The sequence below is a fragment of the Aphis gossypii genome, chromosome 1 (assembly GCF_020184175.1).
Source record: "Aphis gossypii isolate Hap1 chromosome 1, ASM2018417v2, whole genome shotgun sequence".
In the NCBI taxonomy this organism is placed as follows: domain Eukaryota; kingdom Metazoa; phylum Arthropoda; class Insecta; order Hemiptera; family Aphididae; genus Aphis; species Aphis gossypii.
The window spans coordinates 30,645,713-30,670,113 of record NC_065530.1 but is presented as its reverse complement, the minus strand read 5'-3'; the positions used below and the strand labels follow the sequence as shown (position 1 = coordinate 30,670,113).

At 26.1% G+C, this 24,401-nt stretch overlaps 2 protein-coding genes across 3 annotated transcripts; one reads left to right on the top strand and one right to left on the bottom strand.

Moving 5' to 3' along the window:
* Positions 1 to 877: 877 nt before the first annotated feature.
* Positions 878 to 4,595, bottom strand: LOC114131533 (nucleolar protein 12). Its single transcript, XM_027996780.2, has 4 exons — positions 4,357 to 4,595; positions 3,549 to 3,654; positions 3,315 to 3,476; positions 878 to 1,981 (listed from the first exon to the last, which is right to left on the bottom strand). The coding sequence occupies exons 1-4, from the start codon at positions 4,455 to 4,457 to the stop codon at positions 1,706 to 1,708; spliced, it is 645 nt and encodes a 214-aa protein (XP_027852581.2). The 5' UTR covers positions 4,458 to 4,595; the 3' UTR covers positions 878 to 1,705.
* A 3,147-nt stretch (positions 4,596 to 7,742) lies between these two features.
* Positions 7,743 to 12,816, top strand: LOC114131526 (cytospin-A). 2 transcript variants are annotated; one of them, XM_027996771.2, is made up of 12 exons: positions 7,743 to 7,955; positions 8,028 to 8,382; positions 8,693 to 8,851; positions 8,913 to 9,019; positions 9,097 to 9,616; positions 9,707 to 10,147; positions 10,226 to 10,388; positions 10,635 to 10,811; positions 10,887 to 11,051; positions 11,114 to 11,221; positions 11,448 to 11,722; positions 12,311 to 12,816. In XM_027996771.2, exons 2-12 carry the CDS (start codon positions 8,047 to 8,049, stop codon positions 12,398 to 12,400), a joined length of 2,541 nt encoding a protein of 846 aa, XP_027852572.2. In that variant the 5' UTR covers positions 7,743 to 7,955; positions 8,028 to 8,046; the 3' UTR covers positions 12,401 to 12,816. The 2 variants fall into 2 exon arrangements, with proteins under 2 accessions (XP_027852572.2, XP_050053028.1); XM_050197071.1 differs by having other exon boundaries at positions 7,743 to 8,382.
* The last annotated feature ends 11,585 nt before the right edge of the window (positions 12,817 to 24,401 follow it).

Sequence of the window (24,401 nt, the reverse complement as noted above, 5' to 3'; positions counted from 1 at the left end):
ACTAGCCAGGCTATCTGACCTTTCCATCATCAATAAAAAAAGGTTTATCTTAACAAGTTGTACATTTTAGTATAAATTATTGTTTGATTTTTCTATTTCTTTGTCTCTATGATACACTTTATTTATCATACAATATGCCTCCAATAGTGAACGCATTATGCATTTTATTACTTTGGCATACAGTTTTGAAGGTTTTATATAAGCAACCCTACCACATCATTCAAAATTGTTCAACTAACCAAATTCTTATGTATTTTATGAATTTTTGTCTAAAAACTCAATTTTTTAATTTTAATTTTTACGTTATTCTAGAAATCCAAAACTAAATCCTTTATAATACTGGCTCCATCAACATAAATTCTGGATGCCCGATGCACGAAAATTATAAGCAATAGTTGGGTATCAAAGTTTTAACTATAAGATTACTAAACACTTATTAATTTAATTTTAAAACTTTTTTAACAGTTAAATTATTTACAAAGATAGTAGGTACTACTACTAGTGTGTACCACCATATGTACAATAGTACGTCCCCACATCCAGGGGACTAATTTGAATAAATTAAGTTGATGTACCAACTACAGCCTCTTTTTCATTTAATAATATGATTATTGATATAAGCACGGCTCGTCCATTTCATGAATAAATACTGACTTAATAATTTAATTATGCTATGCGTCATATTACTATCAAGATTCATAAGATAAAAAATTATTAATAATCACCAATCAGGTATTTTCGATCCTGTTAACTGTTAACATGATTTACTAATTTCCTAATTTATTTTGCATAGAATTGTAACGCTAGTATTTACTATTTAAGTATCACAGGTAATACATGGTAATTATTAAACATTTAAAACACTCAAACACACGGGTATTATACTTGTTTTTTTTATTTTATTTATTAAATGAATATTTACAATCTGTATATATTATTATACAATGACAAATTATGAAGGGTTAAAAGATAACAAAAGACATGTAGACTTGAGAGAAGGGGGAGTCCGGTGACACCACTTCAAATTTCATTATTCATCAATCTATTAGTTTAATTAAATGTTTAATAGATCTCTAGGCCAACGTCATTTTAATCGACTTAGTGGATTGATTGGGTTAGTTAAAGAACGGAGTTGGAGATGAGTGGATTTCGATGGTTAATTGTGGCTGTATGAAGTTTTTTGTAAGATTGAGAGGCTAATTCAGAAAGAGTTGGGAATTTTTATTATTGCTGACGAACCAAAGAGCACCTGTGATGATGCATAAGTTTATAGACTGGAAGGATTGGAGTGTATTAATATTTGACTCTTTAGCTGCTCCCCAAATATAACTTGCTTATATATTGGAATTTTGATTTCTTAGTGAAAGTTTAGAGCGTAATAGATTTCTAAGAGAATGAAGATGTAAATTTAAAGATTTACGTTTTTATTTTAATATGGTTAGACAAATTGAGTTTTTTGTCAAGATGGATATAATTATTAAGCATTTAAAACACTTAAACGCAGAGGTATTATACTTACATTTTATGAAATTATTTATTTAAATAACTAGACATTAACAACACAAATAAGTTATTTACAGCTAATGCTATATTAATTTTAGAAGTATGATGAATTTAAAAAAACACAATATACGTCCTACATTATAATATATATCTTTTATTTATTTTTAAATTCATTGATATCAATAATGTAACCACTATTAATTTACTTCTTTTTTCCTTTTTTTTTTAACCATTTTTGTCTTTTTGTTTCTAATAATTTCTTCCTTTTAGCTTTCTTTTTATCTTTAATTCGTTCAATTTTGTTTTTCATTTTAAATATTTTACTGTTTTGTACAGTCTGAGATGCTTGTTTTTTTATTGCTTTTTTTATTTCTTTTATTGAACTGAAACTCATGCCGGGTACACTTTCGGCAACATCTTCATTTGTTTTATCAATTTCCTCTTCATCTTCACTTTCTTTATCGTCCTCATAAATTACCTAAAAAAAAAGAAAAAAATATATAAAAATATGCAAAAGAATAAATATTTATATAAAAAGAATATAAAAATAAGTAGAATTTTACAATGATGATATAATGGTCCAATACATGGCTTACAAATAAATATTTAGTCAAGTAATTTTTTAGTCATTTATAATTCATAGTGATTAAATTTTACTAAAAATATATAAATTCAATTTTAGAAGTCTTCAAAAGTATTGTTAGAAAAATAGTTTTTTTGTTTGAAAAGTGTGAAGTAGAAACTGTTTTTCCAATAATTCAAAATAAAATAAGTCCAATTGGAGCAATAGCAGTTAATACATACTATAAAATAGATATAAACACGATCACGAAAATGTCAACCACACAGAACTTTTTAATATTCCAGAAAAAAGAAATCTTAACCAAATCATAGAAAGACTATACAAAGAGTTGGTTATCTATAATTAAAATTATTATTTTATTTTTAAAGACTGGTTTACCTTCTATTATAGATTAACAATGAAGAATGAATGATGGAAGAGACACTGCCTTTTAAACTTAAAGGTAAGAACATTATCTGTGATTGCTTGTTGGTTTTTTACAATATTTTATTTTTAAGTGAATTATGATTATATGAAGCATTAATATTAAAAAATAAACATAATTTATGAAGCCCTCTTATGAAATGTTTAGTCTTTACTTGCCTATATATTAAATATATTATCATATTATGTTTTAACTTATAAGCCAAAATTGTACTTGTAAGTCACTTACTGGATTGTAGTCACAATAATTTAAGTTAAATATAAATTTCAATTTTCGATTTTAGTTATAATTACAGTCACAAAAAATGACCTCCAGTAATCTTAAAGACTAAAGTACAATAGATTTTAATAATACATTAATAATTTAAGCATAACATTTTGTTTGGGTTAGGGATAATATTACTTTTACTTGTGTGCAAGAAATAATGCTTAACTTTTTATAAATAAAGAAAATAATTAAGAAAGTAAGGAAACAACTGCAATGGTTAGTAGTAATATTTTTGACTGCAACTATCTAGTATTATTATTATTTATTTTAGTTTTAAAGCAGAATATAAATGTTTATATTAAATTAGCAAATCATGAATATCTGATTAGTTTAAATAGTATTTGGAGTTTATGTTAAACCCGATAAAGAAGTATATAAGTCATTAATAGGGTCATTAATTTTAATTAGCTAAAAATATTTCATACATAAATCTATTAATACTTTTTAATGCGATTAAATGTACAGTTAGTACATTTGGTAAGTATAATTATTCTTACTACATAAATCATTAGACAACATTAGTACCTAGTTTATTACCTGATTTGATCCAATCCAATTGTTACTCTTTGCGATCTCATCTGTTGAAAGATCACAAATTTGTACTGTATGATTTTCTAAACTGTATTCTTTTGTAACCATATCAAGAGGTTCTGGGATAAACGGATGAGAATTGGTCAATTTTAAAAATGTTTCTCTTGCCTATAACATTAAAAAATTATATTAATAAAAAAAAGGATTTAATATCTAAAATTAACAGGTACAATATTTAACCTCTGCTTTGATTCTTTTCTTTTCTTCTTTAAGCTTCTTTTCAAAATCATCTTTGGCTTTTTTTTTTCGTGCAAGCTTTCTTTTATGAAAACCAGTCAAAAAGTCTCTAGAAATATCAATATTTAAGTTTAAGTTTAAATTAACTACGGAAACTTATACAAATAATAGAGTATTTTTTTTTTTTTATGAAGCTACTAATGATAGCACTCATCATATAATTAGTCATCAAAACACAAAAACAAATGAAAGGAAATTAATGAAATTTAGATTTTATAATCAATTACCTATTACTTATTAATACATTATGAAAGAAGAAATTCTGATTATAAGATAAACAAATTATTTTAATTTAATTCTATCAGTGAATTGCCGAATAACATGAAAAATGTGTTAACCAATTGTAAATTGTTATATCATATTTAAGGGACTATTATCTAACTACTGATTCATTAAAATTTGAATGACTGTTTATGTAACTTGGTGAACGTCTTATAAATCATAGTTAATAATTTATAACAACTTTTCAAAATTATACAGATATTCACATAAACACATTAGATAATATACAATTTATTTTAGGTATAATTTATAAATTTAGAAGTAACTTAATATAAACTAATAATATATAATTGCATTAACACCGAGATTAAATTGGCCAACTTATAGTGTACAATATTATTTTATTTAGGAATGTGTTGGAAATACATAACAAACATGATCTGTACATGTTTTATAATAATTGCGTTGTTTTTAATTATGTAATAAAAACCATCTACTTAATAATTGAAATTATCAAAATAATACTTACTTCCTAGATTTTTCATCAAAAGTTATAGTGCGTTTGGTCGTCCTATTAATTGGTTTTCGATGCCGTTTCACTTTTGTTCTGTCTTTGAATTCATATTCCATTTCAACTTAAACTAATTGTATTTTGTATTAAATAATTTAAATCTAGAATTTATTAATATAATTCTTATAGTATTATACTATAGCCTACGAATTCAAAAATTACACAATACACATGTTGTATTTTGTCAATCGGTAAAATATTAAATTGATAAAGTGATAACAGTTAATAACCTCAACAACAATAATTTATCTCGGCTTAACCATTGTAGGTGGTTTAACCATAGATAATATATTATCTATGGGTTTAACCAACCAAAATACCCTAGTGGCGGTACTAATCAATTTTTTAAAAAATCTAAAATAATTTTGTATTAAAATATACCTATATAAAACAGCTGAGAATTGAGATGACAATAATTCTAGTATAGTATAATATATTCTTAGGTACGATTATGTATTGTGGTTAGAAGGGAGAGGGGCTTACCAGACTTGTCATAATTTAATGATGTTTGAAATTATTAATTAAGAATCATATTTTATTCGTTATAGAATGTAGAATTTTTTTTTAACAAAAAATCCTCAAATTGATCAACCTGAAAAAAATGTCCCGTGCTGTTCACAATCACTTATTGAGAATCATTGATGAAACCTGGAACATTAACAATAACCTTTAAGTAGAGTATTTAGTAATAGCAGTGAGTACCGTATTAAAATTTGTATAAATTGCTACAAATAACTTTCAATATGCCCTTTAGTTTATCCTATGGCGTACAATGATACCCATCATTGCATTCAAATTTAACACACCCTTTATTATAGTGACCTACATAGAGTATAAGGTGTAAAATCCACTCGATACCTACTGTACAGTAGAGCGTTACTCACTTGACCATCCTTTTTAAGTTTTCTTTAAAATATTCATCATTTTAGCTAAGCAAGATTGATATTTTGGTTTTATAATAATGTAATTGATGTATCGAATGCCGATGTGGTATTTTTGTTCATGTAGCTCGATTTAATATTTCATATTATAGCAACAAAATATTAATTATATTAGTCATTAGATTTTATAATCGTTTTATTTATCGATTATATTGTATGCTACGCTCGCTAGTCGCTGCAGTGGCGTATTTTATATTTTTATATTTTTTTCTGGGTGGCGATAGTTACTTAAAAATCAGTGTTTTTAGACTGTCTGACAGGCACGTAGGTTAGGTACTCTATTTTTTTACTTAGTGGGAAGGAATCAAAATACATTTTAGTAAATATGCATACATGATTGATACATAAAATCTTTTATTTTTTTTTTATAAACTGACTATTATATTTTATAATACAAATTTTTACATACAATACAATATTAAAATCTATAATATTATTTAATATTTTCAACAAATGTCTATAATATTCATTTTCAGATTCATTTTCTGCTTTTTTGAGCCATTTTATCCAATACTTCGTCTGTAGAGATAGACACTTCCTAATTTACTAACAGAAGGTCAAATCCCGTTAAATGCTCATTTTCAATTTTATTACGAAGCAATGTTTTTAAGCGCTTTTATTTTGAATTGAAAGTTCAACTGCTTTTGTCGAAACTGGTAGTGTTGCCAAAATTTAAAAAAAAAAAACAAAATGTATATGGGGGGTATAATATCTAGGTAAAACTTTGCATCACATGCATCCAAAATATCCATTATAGTGGGTTATTTTCTACATTTGTCCATTTTTTGCACCATAATACGAATTCAAGCCCAACTATGCATATCCATAGGCTATAAGTATTATAATTTATAATAACTACTATATCGCCAAAAATGAAAGTCGTATTGTTGCGCACTTAACACTCAGGCATGATTAATATTGCATGAAGCTATGAAAGACAGTTGATAAATATTTTTCAAGCTAATACGAGAATTCCGATAACATGTACAAATACCACATGCGACATTGCGACATGCACGCCAGACACCAATCGCCATAATATTGTTGTTGACGTATGTCGAGTCTGCGATAAAATAATATTTGAAAGTCAACCGTCCTACAATGATTTATTGTTATCCTATAATACAATGAAATATTTTTGAATAACATGTATTTAATAACCATTAACCAAGTATTTTATTTCGATTTAAATTATGAGGATTAAGGTTTATGATTTTATGTGTCGGCAAACAAAATTTCAGAGAAAGGGGGTCCAGATAGTGTCCAGACAACATGACACTCCCACGACTGGATATGTGCCTTCGCCCTTCTGTCTGGAGAATTTGATAAACTACATTTTATTTTTAGTCACAGATTTCTATATAGAACAGTAAAGAAGTCTGTGTTTTTAGTAATGATCGTTATAATTATGGTAAAAGAGGGTAGGGTGAATTTATGAGTAGGAAAAATGTGTGCCCCGGCGGAATTTCACATTGGCAGTACGTCACTTTTATAAATTAGGTAAAAAAAAAGTACTATGTAAAAATATAGTAATACCTAACAATAGTACTTACCTATTTGTTAATAATTAGTTGAAAATCTCAATACAGACGAAGTTTTAAGAATAATTGCTAGTTTCCTATCGTTTTAATAAAAAAAAAAATTAATTTTTATTATTAATTAAAATTAAATAATTTATGTGTAACAAAAGACGTAACTTTTTTTTTTAAAGATTTATTGACTGTACGAAAATAATTTTATGTAATAAAAATATTTATAGTAAATTAATAATAATTAATTAAATTTATTAAATTAATAATTGTATTACTGTATTGTAAATGTAATTATTAAATATATAAATTATAAAAATATGTATTGTTTTTTTGTAATTATTGTAATTGCGAATTTTCGATGTTATAAAATATAATATGTTTGAATATTATTTATCTAAAAATACCTCAATACGTAGGTACTTTGTAGGTACCCATATCGATATATCAATTAATAAATAATCATTATTGATTTTGGTTGTTATAAGTCATTCTGTTATTCATGTTTGAATAAATTCCATGCAAACTGTCTAAGCGAAAATAGTCCGTGTTCACCATAGACAGTCTCACAGTCCTGAGTCCACAGCACGGTCTTAATTTTAATTACAGTAGGTATAATATTATCATAAAGACATAGAGTATTAAGAGTACAGACAATGATTCATTAACTCATAGTAATAATAACTAATAACTAATATTTATTATTCATCAGCTATGGCGTGTGTTTACTCATTGCTATTAACTATTTAGTATTTAGTATTTAAACCACGGTATTAGACGAATGAAGAGAAAAATTAGTATTAGTCGTTATCAGTAGGTGCCCCGTTTTCAGTCCAGTGTTGTGACTTGATTCTACTTTCAATCTTAAACACCTGTTAACCGGTTATTTTATTATCTTTGTTTTTTTCGTACACTAGTTTCCTATCGGAATTCTACATGCTCGTCGGGCGTCTTATAATGGATTGAATTATGATTCGTTTGTGTTTTTTAATTTGTGTTATTGTAAGTGCTATTTAACATTTGTTGTGAAAGCCCGATGAAAAAAAAACATAAATTAACGTTACAAAGCGCTTCAGTTTATAAACCGGTAAAGAATTTATTTATTTTTATTGTGTAATTTGATTAGGTAGGTATCTATTGGCACATCTATTTTTTCAAGACGTTTACGTGTACAATACATGCGCGTGATGAAATTCATATCGCTTTTCCGCCGAAACCACAACCAGGGTAGCCCTTCCGAGGGGGTGAGGTCCTATCAGCAACCCCCAGTGACAATGGAATCAGCTGTTTTCCCGCCAAACAACAAACTACCTCAAGAAACGGAAAAACTCCAACTGCAGCACCAAAAACAACAACATCAACAGCAGCAGCAAGAACTGCAGAGGGAAGCTATGGGCAGCCATGGCGCTACAGTTGTCGGGTTGTCTACGACCAACACAATTGAGCAGTCCAATAATGAGACTGGATATATCGAAGAGTTGGAAAAGCTGCGTCTGGAAGTTGGATTGTTGAAGGTAAACATACTAAAATGTATTATTACAGTTTTATGTATGTTAAAAAAAGTGAAAAACTATAACTTTAGAATGTAAACAAGCAGGAAGTATTCAAGTGTATGAATTTTACTGTTATGAGTGAATATTTTAATGCCGTTGATAATATATTATCTTAATCGTTTTTGTAAAATTGCAGATAAAAAAATTATCATTTAAACTCAATATAAACTAATTATTTACATAAGCATTTTTAAGAAGCAATTTATCTAACGGTATTAAATGTGAACGACTGATAACAGTTAACATTTTTATTTGTATATATTTTTTATAGGAACAAAGAGATGTTGCTGAAAGAAACCTAGCAATGCATATTGAAAGTGCTCATAATGTTTTGCCATGTGCATCCGTATCTAATAATAAAGTAGATGATCGGCGAAGATATCCAAGTTCAGCTCCTGCTTCTATAGCACCTCCAAATTCAGCTAGTCAGGTTAATATCAATAAAGTGATTATAATTACCAAATAATTTAGTTACTTATTTTTGTTATTAGGAGTTATTAGACACACATGACTGGGATAAAAATTCTAGTTCTGTCAGTGAGGTGTCTTTGGCATGTTTACAGGATAGAATTATACAAATGGAAGAAACCCACTATAGGTAAGTAAATTCATTAAGATATTCATTATGTGTTGTATTTTACAAGTTTTATTATAATTATTGATGTATTTTTTTAGTACTAATGAAGAATTACAAGCTACATTGCAAGAATTAGCGGACCTTCAGTCACAACTCTATGATCTTCAACATGATAATGAACGTTTGGGTAAAGAGAAAGGTGTATTGTTAGAGTCATTATGTCAACAAACAGAAAAATTAGAAGATGCTCGTACCAAAGTTGATGCATTACAAGGGTTATTTCTTGTACCTGGTTCTAATCCTCCGTCATCTGTTACTGAACGAGAGGAAAAATTAGTGGAATTGCTTAAAAGTGGGCAGGCAGAACGTGAGGCTTGGTTAACTAAACAAGAAGGTCTCATTTCTGAAGCAAATGAATCAAGGCGAACATTAGATAATGAAACAAAAAAAGCCAATCAACTTTTAGAAAGGGTTAGGTTTTTGGAATCTACTGTTGATAGTAAAAGTGCTGAAGTCAAACAGTTAGATGAACAACTTTCTTTTGCTAAGGAAGAGATATCTTCAAAAAATATTGAAATAAATCGAAATCTCATGTTATTAGACAATGCTAGAGCAAAGGTATGTAACTAGATTTATTATAGCTTAGTATAATATAGTAATAGATATGTGCAATGAAGTTTTATTTTTTAAGTTAATTTTATATATTAGATTGAAGAATTAGAAGCAGCAAGAGATAAACTAGGTGACAAATCTGAATTAGATGAATTGTTAAATCATGCAAGGCGTGAAAAGGATAACTTAGAAAGTCAGTTAGCATCTATGCAAGAACGTGTGCAGCGTGCATTTTGTGAAATTGATCGGCTTAAAGAACAATTGGCAAATTCAAATGAACAATATACTGTAGCGAGTAACAATGCCAAATCAGCACTTATAGACCTACAATGGCAAAGAGACAAATGGCATGAAGAAGTTACGTCGTTAACATCTGAATTAAAATCAGCTAAAGAAGCAGAATTAGAAGCACAAAGTTTATGTCAGAAATATGTAGAAGAAAAAAGGCAGCTAGCAGATGTATTATCTGAAACTCAAATGTGTTTAGCTAATGTTCGCAAAGCTCTTGAAGAAGAAAAATCTGAAATGCATTCTGAAGTAATTAATATATTCTTTGTTTCTGTTGGTATAACTATTTAATCATGATTTACTTTTTAAATTTTTTAAAAAATATAGAGAAAAGAATGGCATCAATTTAAAGAAGATTTATTAACAACTGTTCGAGTTGCTAATGATTATAAAGAAATTGTAGAAAAAGACATGGAACAAATTATAACAGAAAATAAAAGACTACGTGAAAAAGTAAAATCATTAGAAGCTCAACTTGATAAATTAAAACGTAAGTAATTTTATTTTATCATTTAGGTATATTTATCTTTTGTTTAAGAAATGTTTACTTTGTTAATGTTTTTCTGATAAAATTGTCTTCAGTGTCCATTTTGATATTGTTGTACTTATAATATTCTTACCTAAATAATTTAAATTATACTTTATCTTTTATTTACTTTTTTTTGTTTCTAAGAGCTGTGCTAATTTTTTTTTATTGATAAAGTACATATTCTAATTATTATTTTCAACTATCTAGATATGGATAAGCCTAGAGCTTTATCATGTAGTGCTAATTCCATTCTTAATCCAGTTATTATTGGGCATGAGATAAGTCGTCGTAGTAGTCATTCTAAACTCTCCCGCCAAGATAGCCAGCTATCCGTTAAAACATTGATTGAAAGTATTGAAAATGCTACTAAACAAGCAAAAACTGGTATTTTTTGTTTATTATAATTAATATTTAATTTAACATTATCATCATGTTAAAAATCTTATATTTTAATTCAAGCTGAATTTACCAGAAGCAATTCAACATCAAGTTTAAATGGATTAGTAGGGCAAAATGAAAATGAAAATTTAAATAAGTTACCAAGAGATGGAGAATTTAAAGCTCCACTTAGAGAACAAAATTGTCTCTCAACAGACAATAATACAATTTCTTGTGAAGAAACTGGTAATAAAATAAAATTTGTTATTTTTGTTTTATTTTATTTTTTTCATAATTTATGTATATAGATCCAATCAAAAAGTGTCAAAATGATGACTATCGTTCGAATGGGTCAATTCTTTCTTCATCACGTAATATAGACACATTTGCTCGCCTTGGAGGAACAATCGAAACACGTAATTTTGAATTATTAAATTATTAATTATACACATCTTCATTAGTTTATATAAACTTTTTGTGTTTTGTATTAGGAAATAATATATTTTTAAAATTTATTTTTTATTTTTTTAGTAACTACATAGATAAAATTATTGAAATTTTATTTTTTATTATTCAAATTATTGATTACATTTCATATAACACCTAAAATCATTAAATTTTTTTTTTAATGGATTTATTTAGCTGAACGCCGTGACCCTCTTCAAGCATTAGTAAAAAATGGTGGTTCAAAACGTAATGCCCTACTTAAATGGTGTCAAACTAGAACAATTGGCTATCCAAACATAGATATAACAAATTTTAGTAGTTCATGGAATGATGGACTAGCCTTATGTGCTTTATTACATACTTATTTACCTGATCAAATTCCATACTCAGAATTAACAACAGCAGATACGAGGCGCAATTTTACTGTTGCATTTGAAGCTGCTGAATCAGTTGGCATACCAACAACATTGGTAAGTATTAGCATTGATTTTAATATACATATGTATATTTTAAAATCAATAGTATTAGTAATTATTTTATCTGTCTTTTTAAAGGTTTTTAATCTTTAAAAAAATGTATACTTTTTATTTCAAGAATATAATCAAAATTCTACTGTTAAAATGTATTATTTAAATATTCACATAAAAACAAGAAAATATATTTTTTAAATCATAATTCTTAATATTAGGCACATTGTTATTAAATATTATTAAAAGCACAAAAATGTGTCATTATTGTCTGTATTTAAGTATTCTTGAGTTAAAAATTAAGCTCCATTTCATACAGAATTCATATGAATATAATTACTTATTAAATTATTGTGACCAATTGCATTGTTTTTTAAATCTTTAAAATTAGAATTAGTATTTAGTTTTAAATTATTATATTTAAACATTTCAAATTATAAATAAATTTTTCAAAATTAGTTATTCCTAAATCATTAAAATGTTCTTCTAAATGAAAAAATATTCTGATAAGGTGCATTATAAATGAAACTTAACAAATTAAATCCAAAAAATTTTCTAACTAAACAATAAGATTGCATACATTTATTTTAGAACATCAACGATATGATATCCCAAGAACGTCCAGACTGGAACTTAGTAATGACATATGTAACTGCTATATACAAACAGTTTGAAACGTAATTGGATTTTTATTACAACAAAGCATTGCAAGACTGATGATAAAATAAATCCAACAATTTGGTGTGTTCCTAGAGCAAGACAACGTGTAAGACTTCTAGATTTTATCTGTTATATTAACTTATGATTTCTATACTATGTATATCAAGTATCAATATTTTTCACCAAAATTGTATTTTTATATTAAAACAACTAAAAGCAAAGGTTGTCTAGAAGTTGTGTCTAGTCAATTGAAAATGTATTATTTACATGTTTAGTAGATAAGTTGTATTTTATAATTTCACCCATAAAAGTAATTGTATTAAAAAACATTGTACAAAATAAAATGTATACAATGTATACATTATTATAGTTTATATATATTATAATGTGAAATATTTTGTAATTATAAAGAAAAAAAATCTATTTTATTATCATAATAGAGTTATTAATTTTTGTTAGTGTCACTATCAATATTACATGTATAGTAGATACTTGTGTTCAAAAATCTCTAAGTGTGGTGACAGTTTTAAAAACTGATGTTTAAATTTTTGCAAAAACAATATTTATGAACCACATATTATTCATTGTGATGGGAAGGGAACTTCCCACCAAATATCATCCATGATTTTAATGAATTATGAGAACGTTGGAATTAAAAAAAAAATAGTATTGATAATATAAATTTATTTAAACTGTCCATGTCTGCTAAGTCGACTGCCCAAGGTACCACCACGAATTAAATTTTAAGTATTTTAATTAGTGGGTACTACTTATGATATTGAAGAATTGTCTACCACATGTCTACATAGTACATACTTTCAATACTCCCAACTATTGCGGAGATAATTGTTATTAATTCGTGTGTCGAAGATATAATGGACTTAATACGATAAATAGTAATAATAATAACAATAAGACAATAATTATTAATTAAGCAACATAGGACGCGTAGAATTAAGATATTAAATTGCCATGCCATTGCCCCCTCGCTGTTGGTGACGGACGACGGTTGTCACGGTGCCACATGGGTTATTTGTTAGCCGATCACAACACACACTTGTTGTTCACTGGTAATTCCATTAGGTTGGTAAGCCGGCAGAAGTGGCGCTGAAATTCCAATGTTTATCAGTCACTGCGTCAAAGTCCTTGGCCAGTCGACGTGTTAGTCGTTAGTGTGCTGCCGACTGCCGTGGTACCGTTCTCGTCGTCGTCGTCAGACGTCGTCGCCCGTCTTGTCCGTTTGGTCGTCCGACGGTTTTATGACCAAATTGAGTGCGACATGTCTACTGTTGCAGGGTCTACTGGTTTTTGTCGACTTCCGGCTGACGAACGACAGTAGTCATTGTCGTCGATTTACACTGTCATTTTAGATAAGTTACTCGTCAGAAAAAGGAGTGAAACAGTGATGAACACAAAAACTTGAACGTCGATTAGGAAAAATGATATTTATTAGTCACTTCGCCCGCGGATTATTATGTGTCGCCGCCGCTGCTATGTTGGGCACTGTCTCTGCAGCGGGTGAGTCAGAATTTTATCATCGGCCCTATGTAATATGTAATAATATGTATTAATATATAGCCTATTTAATATTGTTTGTTTTCTGCGAGGTGTGGCTTGAATTGTGTTTAGTTTTTGGATACATACATTTTTAAATGTCCTATAGTTTGAAATACGTATTTTTGTTTTATGATGGTTTTGGGCAGGGCATCAACTATACAAAGGGTGGAACGTCGTAAAAACGTCAGAAATCTGAAGTATAACATACACTATTTTCGAGGCTACGATTTAATAATAGTACATTTTTCGATGTGACTCAAAGTTATAATATATAGCCTTGGACAACTCGAACAACTATTCCATAAGTTATTTTTTAACTAAGCAATGATCGATTCCATTCCTATTAAAAATATTATTTACTAGGTATTTAAAAACTATGATCGTATTTTAAAATCGAAAATATAACTAGAATATATAAATATTATGTTATGTAACTAACTTGCCTAAATAAAAAAAAATGTTTTACAAATTATAGGTACCTATGTGTAATAGCCAATAGATATGCATGGCATGAATTGTCATTTTTACATATATTTATTTACTACGAGATGCCGAAGAGTATTTTAAAATTAGAATCTATTAAAATGTATAAAAAATTTTATTTGTTTTTCTTAAAATGTCAGTTTAGTTGGCACATTATTTAACGTTGTAAAACTATTGAAATTAAATTGTTAATAGTAAATGCCTTACTATTATAATATTATGTGTAAATACATTTATAATCTATATACCTATAATTGTAAATAAAAATATTTCTTTAACTTGATAACGATTACATGGGAGGTGCAACTTTCATGATTAATATGACCCATATGCAGGCCTGGATTGAGCTGGAGGGCTACTGGGCAAAATCCAATGGGCCGTTAAAAATTTGAAGAATTTGGGCTGGTTATGCAAAAATTATTATGCTGCCCATATGTCATATGATTAATATTAAAAATGTCAGTTATTAGTTTTTACTTAAATTAAATGATTTTTGCTAGGTAGGTACTTACCCATTTTGTAATTATTATGTTTTCTGTGTAAATAGGTACTTCTTAATAATTATACTTTCTCTAATATCTTTAGTTCCAAGAAAAAGGAATTTTTAAATAGGTACCTTATATAACCAATCTATACATTACATGGTGTACACTGACTAATAGTTATACTTCAGGAATATATTTTTTTAAACTGTATTATAATATAAATTTTGAATTTAATGTAGTGGTAATAAATTTGAAATTTCTCTGATTAAATTTTTTAGTTAAATATTACCAATTGTTTTCTCAAATCACATAATTAATGTATACAGTAATTTATTGATAAAAATAATACTAAACAAATATAAAAAAACAAATTACTTACAATAAGTCACTATACTCGTACAATATTAATTTTTGTAATATTTTAAAAACTCCTTTATAACAAAAATATCAGTTGATACATAGGTTGATACCATAAAAGTCATAAGATTTTACATAATATTATAAAATATATTATTTTTCTAGGATATTAAAACTAAGAATAACATTTATAGGGATGTTGTATAAACAATATATTATTATATACATATTATACATGTAACCTTGTTTTTTGGATTTTAATGTTTTTCATTATAGTTATACTAGATTACTAGAATTAAGAAAACAGATGTTTTTTTTAATGATTTTTGGGTACAGAAATGAGTGTATTACATAAAAATAACTATTATTAATAATGACCCAATTAATTATATTGCTTCTTACTTTAATGTTTGTTTTTTTTTTTTAATAAAAGTATTTATGTCTTTTTTAAAAATAAATGAATTATAATCAGATTATCAGAATATAGCTTTGTCTATAATATATTAGTATTAGTAAATAGTAATATTAGAATAAACTTAAACAAATCAATTACCTAAGTATAAAAATGAATACAAGTTAGGTAAATACCTAACTTGTATTCATTTTTTTTGATTTTCACTAAATACTGAAAATCGAACCAATCAATATGCATCATATAGAAATGGTCTTAGAATAGATTAATTCATTCTTTTAAGAATATCTATATATTTAATTCTCATCTGCTACTTGCAATTGACTGCATCTGCCTTTAAGGTATTAGAATTTTCCAATTAATAAAACAAAATCTAAATTATACCTATTTCTTTTAGTTAATTTTTAAAAATTAGAAACTGATATTTTTCTACCGAAAATGATAGGTAATATTGTGTTTCTATAAACTACAATACTAAATGTGTAATAATTGTACAGAATGTTATTTTAAAGGTAAACACTAAATAGGTTTGAGAAATATTAAGGTTTTATCAAACTACATTTTTTACACAGTTTGAAGTCATTATAAACTATGTTTTTGTAAAAAATTAAATTAAATTTTTGCAATCTTGTATCGTTTAAGTTTTTTACTTTTTCGAATAACAACTAGGTACATATTAAATTTCGAGTGGAACGATGAATGTATGAATGTATCTATAGATTTTAGTGATTTTACAATAATGCGTGTGTGGGTTTTTTCGGTTATCACCGATATCACATTTGGTCTTAAGAACAGAAAAAATGTTTCAAAATTAAACTTAATTACTTTTTCTGGTAGGAAAATTAAACAAGGGTGTCTCAAATTTAAAAATCCCACTAGAAAATAATTTTCTTAATTTCAGGAAAAAAAAAAATACATTGATAAAATTATATGATCGAAAATTATTTTGTAGTTAAAAGTGCCGACGATTAGAAAATTTCTTACAATATAACATATGAGTTTTGATTAGAACAATTAAAAAAACTAAAAAGCTCAGTGCAATTCCATATATATTTTTCGTGAACGTTTGAAGCGATGTCAGAAGTTTAAATGTTGACGAAATTTTATATTTACGCTTAAAATAACAATTTCGTCAAACAATTTTAAGTTTTTTGTTGTAATTCGACAAGAATTATTTATTTAAGCTTGAAACATTTAATTGTTACTTAAATTATCATTATATATATTCGATGAAATATTCAAAATATTTATAATAGGTACCTACTAATTTTAAGTCATTTATAAGTATTTGATATTAGATTTTTTTTATACTATCTTTGATGAAAATGTATATGCTCGGTTAAACAGTGGTTAAAGTGAGGAGGGACGGAATATCCCTACTTACTTACGGTATGATTATGCGTCCTCTCTAATTTAAGTTTTCAAAGTTTGGGGGGACGCTTAAAAAAAAATGTATTGTGAATTTATGTTGCATGTTAATTTTAATAGTTTATTAAATGGCTTACGCACACACACACATTGATTAAACATCGAATTTAAATGTATTTTATTTCGCGCGAATAATCTCCACGTTCTGAAAATGTTTAAGTCAAAAGCGATTATTTAATAATAAATTATTGTGTGTTATCCACACATTCACGCGATTTCATGTGATATAATAATTATAATTTAAATAAAATATTAAACTGAAAGAATATGAATAGTGATATTATTTATTATAAATTGTTTTTAATTGTTTTTTTAATGAAATGTTTAAAACTAAAATGTAAATGCACTTTTTTTTTCGGGAAATGATTTGCAATTTATTTTTAACTTAGCAGGCATTATATATATTTAAAATCATTTTTCTTAGGAGAAAATTTGATTTTACATACTATTAACACAAACTTTTTATGAACAATGGTGTATGAAAAAATCAAATTATAGGTTCATACCTAGTAGGTTTCTTAAAAAAGTTTGGTTAGATATAGACTTTGGATGAAGAACTCGCGGGAACGTTCTTTAATTTTTAGTAACGTTAGTCCCCCCTCAACATTTGAAAGTATAATTATAAGATCCCCATAACTACATAAGATATTCTTATTGATATGATTCACAAGAAATAATTAGGTCAGGGGCGTAGCGTGCATGTAAGCACTGCTTACACTTTTAATCAAAGGAAAATAAATTTGATCAATCATGATTCATGACTATTGACTAATAGGTACCTACATAATGAATGATTTTTAAAATTTTATTTTTATTTATAAAATATTTAAGTTATAGGCTTATAGCTGGTAGTGGTTTTTGTTATTGTTTTATTCGTGTTGTACGCTGTCTAATAATTAGTAATTACCTGATTACCAACTATTTTGGGAAAATCATCGATTGTAGGTATATTTTTAATCCATTCTGTATTATGTTAACTGCATAATCATAATACGATATGCAGTGTAACATTCTGAAATTGCTTACGCTCAACTGTTGTTTTCGAATAGCCTATAATGCCATAAAGCCATAGAAGGGGTCACGTATTTAACTTGCGTTTGTAAGCACATTTGATTTTGCTTACGCTAGAAACAAGGAGCGACCAGCACGTAGTCCGACGCGTTGTAGACTAGTCGTATTTACGTACACTGTCACTGTGATTCGCCTAATATACTTTTGAAGTATTATAAATTCTTCAATTTCTTTATTTTCTCGAATTTATAACATGGATTCATTGGCAAGTACCTCAAATTTAAATTTAAATGATAATAATTAGGTATTGTAAATGTATTATTGAACAATTGTTACAAAAATCTTTTGGAACTTACTCATTTTCTGAAAAACAAAATATTATAAATAAGGGAAGACCTACTCCAAAACTTCAAAATTTAAAATAAAAAAATATAAAAACTTTTCGATATTTTAATTCGTCCTATTACGATTCAAATAAATGGTTATCTGGTTGTGAAAAATTTCAAAAACTTTACTGTTGGCCTTGTATTTTATTTTCACGTGAATCAAACGTTTGGTCAAAATTTGGTTTTGATGATTTAAATAATTATCATAATTTGAAACATCGTCATGAAATAAATCGTTCACATACCTATTTAATGTTTAATCACTTTAAAAAAAATTGGTAATGTTAGAATCGAAACATGTCTTAGTGAAGCTTAAAAATAAGTATTGAAATTTGAAAAACATAACGAAACAATAAAAAATAATCGTTATGTTGTAAGCCGATTAATTTACAATTAGGTATTTAGGTATACCTAGTACTTATATTCTAATCACTTTTGAAAAAAAAATTTTACTGCTTACATCTTTTTAATACCCTCGCTACGCCACTGAATTAGGTAATAGCCATTAAGTACTTAAATAAGTTAATTATTGAGTATAATAACCCACGAGGTAATAACTAATATTACCTATTGATTTAAAATTTAAAATAAATTAATGATTTTCAAAAATGTTTTGTTATGAGGTGTATACATTAAATATTACATTTAATAAGTCAATAGGTTTTTTCATTTGTGCCTTTCTTATACAATATTGTCCAAAAATAGCTTTCCCCCTTGTTATATGTTATGTAAAAATAAAATATGTTTCATAATGATGGAGGTATATAAAATGTATAATATAATATCAATATTTTTATCGCCTATTTTTGCATACTTTGGTACTTAAAATTTTTTTTAAATATTATTCAATGTATGGGCATTTTTCATTTTTTAATGTATATTTTGTTGTTTTGAAACTACCAATATTTTAGCACATATTTTTATGTAAACATGGGGTAAATTTTGGTTTTCCTTTATGGTTTCTAACTGATCCCTTTCATAACCCTTTGTAGGATGAATATCGCGATAAATAGTTATAAGATAATAATTTTTATCATTGTTATCGACTTTTACAATGTTTTTAGAAGACTTATCTCTTATAATGAAATAATATATATTATTTGTCGGTTTAAACATAAAACCAAAAAAATCACGTTGGATGAAACTTTGAAAGTGTTTACAATTAAACCGCAATTTCATGAAGAAATAAAAAAAAATATAACAATAAAAAGTATAATATTTTTTCATAAATGTTGTTTTATATATTTTATAATGACTTAAAATTATGTACCAAAAATATTTCGAAAAACGTTATTTTATTGAATTATTGTAACACCCACACCAACTTTTACATGAAGCGTTTGTTTCATAAAATAGGTTTTCATGCCGCGGCCGCTACTGAAATGTATACAAGCTTTTAATGTATAATAGCATTGATTATAATTCATAATTTAGTACTATTATTAGTAATATTTATATCAATGATAGAATTTAGAAAAAAAACAATCATCAGAAATATTATGCCGGATATAGATAATATTATCATATTTATTTCCAGAAAAAATGAAAAAAATATTAATATTATAATACCCATAACCGATGATATTTTTGTTTAAAATATTTAAAAAATATGTGACAGTTTATTTGTTTCTTTTTTTTAAGAGTATATTATAAATCTAAACAAATTATCTATGAAAGTCAGGCGGAGGTTGATTTGTTTTTTTGTTAAAATTTAAAATATTATTCATGTAGAGAACATATGTAATTTATCTTATCTATGTTGAAAAACATTGAAATTTAATATTATATTGTATAGACTTTAGATTATAATTTTACCATGCGCGATTTCGATGACCATGCATAAATTGGTTAACATATTATTGTTAATGAATTTATTTTAGATGTACAACTATTAATACAATTTTGAGGATTTTATAATATAATAATTATTATAGCAGTGGTTCCATATAGTTGGTTCGGAGATCGATTTTAACAACGTACCTATCAAATGTTCGGTTAAAAAATTAATTAACTTTTTAATTACACTATTTAGATAGACGAGATTGATATTCAATGGAGTGTTTAGTTGGGTAATACACCAGAAAATATTTTTTCTTCATTTTGTCATTTTGATAAAATTGAAACTCTACCTAATACATGCGTAGAAAGTGAGGAAAATAATTTAACTTTTAAAGATAATATTTTAAATATTTACTATCTATATTATAGTATCTATACTATTCTACTATATAGTATTTATACATTAGATGAATGTTTAAAAGACGCAGAATATTTTGTTTCCAAGGAAACACAATAATGAATCGAGTGAATACAGAGAACAATGGATTTTATTTTTAAATATAATACATAACATTTAGTAAAATGTATAATTTATTTTTGTGAATTTAATAGCTTATAATTTTTAAGTTAGATATCTGTATAGTATAAAATATATGATTAGGTATAATTTGAAGATGATAAACTATGAACATCTAAAAAAAAAGGTCTCTAAAATCGGTTGAATTTTTATTTAATAAAACTTAAAACTAAAACTTAGTTGATTAATTTGGAGTTTTAGTTAAACGTTTTTCAATAATTCATCAAGTATAATATTTACATACTTGTAGATTGTAGAAATTATCTGTATGTAAACAATAGGTATGTTATAAACTAATTTTTATTACAAACCTGTATAAATATGTACAATTTTATAATAATAAGATTCAGGAACTATCTATAAAAACACAGATTAAATGAAAATGATAGTTTCAAATTAAAAAATAGTTGTGGTTTGAAATTAAAACTGTTAATTTTAAAATTGCCTTTTTTTATAGTTACCAATCCATATAAGTTATATATAACTACCTGTTTGATGATAACAATCAATTATAAAAATATAATTAATAATGAAAATCATAATCTTTGTATTTCAATATCCAAGTCTTAACATGCATCAGGCACGGCGCCAAGGGGGGGCAAGGTGGGGCTCTAGCCCCCCCAGAAAACAGATCAGCCCCTTCGCCAGCCCCCCCACTAAAAAATATGTACGATAGATATTGTGTAAAATATCAATATTTAGCTTATATAATATATTTGTCACAACTAAAAAAATTGAGGAATAAATTAAATTTATTATTTGTCTAATAAGGAAAAATTTACTACAATTTCAATAAAATGTGTTTTGAAATTTGTAAAATAAGAAAAAATCTTTTATTATTTTTTATTACCTTTATTGAGTACTAATTACTAGATGAAAATGAACAAATAAACGTATCCCAAATCATTGCATTAAAGATGATTGAAACAAATTGTTCATTACTAAACACAATTACTTTAATTTATATTTATGAAATGTAGGTAAGTAAAAGAAACATAATTATTCATTCACAAAGGTATGTAATATTAAAGTCATTTAGAACTTATCATTTTTGTGTATCATGTCATCATTATGAATATAGTTGTTGAAGGTTCTGTGATTAGACATTTTACTACATAAGGTACAAAAAAAAATATTTGACATTATTCTTAAAACATTTTTAACTATTCAAAAGTTTGTATATATTATCTGTTTAGACTCTTAGAGCATACAATATAAAACGTATGTACTATATAGAAAATAGCTATATTATGTTATATGATACGAAAATATTTATATTTCATTAAAATAACCTCAGTATTTGTTGAAAAATTTTAGCCCACGTAAAAAAAATATTTGCCCCACTCTGCCTCCCCTGGAAAAAAATTCTAGTGCCGTGCCTGACATGCATAAAATAAACGCCGTGTCTAGAGCACCGGGCGCCCGGACATATTATATTAGAGTACCGAGTGCCCGGATATAAATAAATAAATACCAGTCAAGTATTATTTACGCCTGGTCCTGCATTAAATTGTTTAATTATATGAATTTGAAGATATCACTAACACCATATTATAGATAAAATTTTGAATAAACATAATAATTCTTGAAGAATCCACTTTGTATTTAATTTAGATTTATAATTAATATGAACATAATCGTGTGTTTTTAACACACTCTTTCTAAACATTGCATTTTATGAATACATTTAATATTATTGATTGTTATTTTATTCAGATATACAAATATGGCCAGATGTTCCTGAACTTACCCTGACATCAGGGGCTGATCTCACACTTAAATGTACAGGAGATGTACCTGTAAAATGGAAACAAGATCAATATGATCCAAGTTTACAAATAGAAAAAGTATGAATTAATGAATAATAATAGTTAATTTTGATAATGGTTTTGATTGTTAAGTAATTTAATGAAGATATGATTATTTTAATTGTTTTTCTCAAAATTCAATTATGAATGTTAATAGAATTCTGTTTATTTTAATAATAATTTGATTTGATGTTGATTGATTTCATTGATAATTGAACCAATACTTATTAAAATATTGCATTGAAAATAACATCTATTTCATTCTATAATTATTCAAAATTTAAATTAATTGTTTTATGTTATGCATTTTGAGTAGAATTCTTCAATCAACATATCGCAAGGACTAGTTAATGATAGTTATATATCTCTGCTATCACTAAGTAGAGCTAGTTATTTAGATACTGGATATTACTTTTGTCAACCATTGTCCGAAGACCTGGTAGTAGATGAACAAAATTCAGCAAAAATATATATATTTATTCAACGTAAGTAAACAAAATTAAAAATACATTTATAGATTTATATGTTGTTTTTTAAGTATTTATTTTTTTAAGGCCATAAAATATTTTGGTATACCATTTTAGTTGTGTAAAATTTGTTCCTATATTTAGGCACTACTTTAAATCATTTACATGTATAGGAATATTTCAAATTTAAACATTATTAATGTCATATTTAAAAGATATTTTAATTTTAGTATAACTTTTTGTTTATAATAAATAATAAAATGAAAAGATTTTAAATTTTTTTAAATAATTGTTATTGATATTTATTATGTTTAGATGATTCACATTTATTAGCGATTCCAGAAAATTTAGTTTTATTATCTCAGGATGAATTTGGTAATGTTATTCTACCTTGTCGGCCAACATCACCAGATATAAACGTAACATTAACAAAAGACGAAGAGGAGGTAAGGTTTTAACTATGGATTTTCAATTTATTTTTAAACAAATATGGTGGCTGTTTACTAAATAAATCAATTGGTGAAAAGCATAATATAATTTTTATTTTTACTAACAATTTTAATTAAAAAAAAAAAACTAAATTATATTTGGTTTATCAAAATAAACATATGGGCAGTACTATGAATTGGATTTTGGGAATTTGTTTAATAAATTAATAAATATTAAGATTATAGTTTTAAAACTTGTTAAATTTAATTATATTATAAGTATAATGTTAATAATAATTTATAGTACTTATGCACTCATCATTAACCATAAAAAAAATGAAGACCTTTCTCAACTATACTACTGAATATCTATTATACATTCTTATTAATGGAGAAAAACTATGTTTGTTTTTATGAATTATTAGTTAATAATTGAGTGCTTTATTCTTCTTATAACCTGTTTTTCCTTAATATTTGCCTACTTAGGTATTGGGTTAAGAATTTAAATTTAATGTTAATGTGATTATTATTTTAAAAGAGTAAATGTATTAATATATTTGTTTACTTGTTATTTTTATGATTTTAATCAAATAGTTTAAAACAATTTTCTAATAAATCATTAATTATGCTGGATTTTTGTGTAATATTAATTCTATACTAAATTTAGTAACTGCACCATGTACCACTTTTAATTGATCACATTTATTAGCTTTTTTACCTACTATATTATGGATAATTAATAATTTAATGTGCTTATGTTTTGATCTTATTTGCTATGTGTTTTGGATGTTTATGCTTAACATTTTATTTCAATTTAGTTGGTGCCTGGTAACATGTATGATGG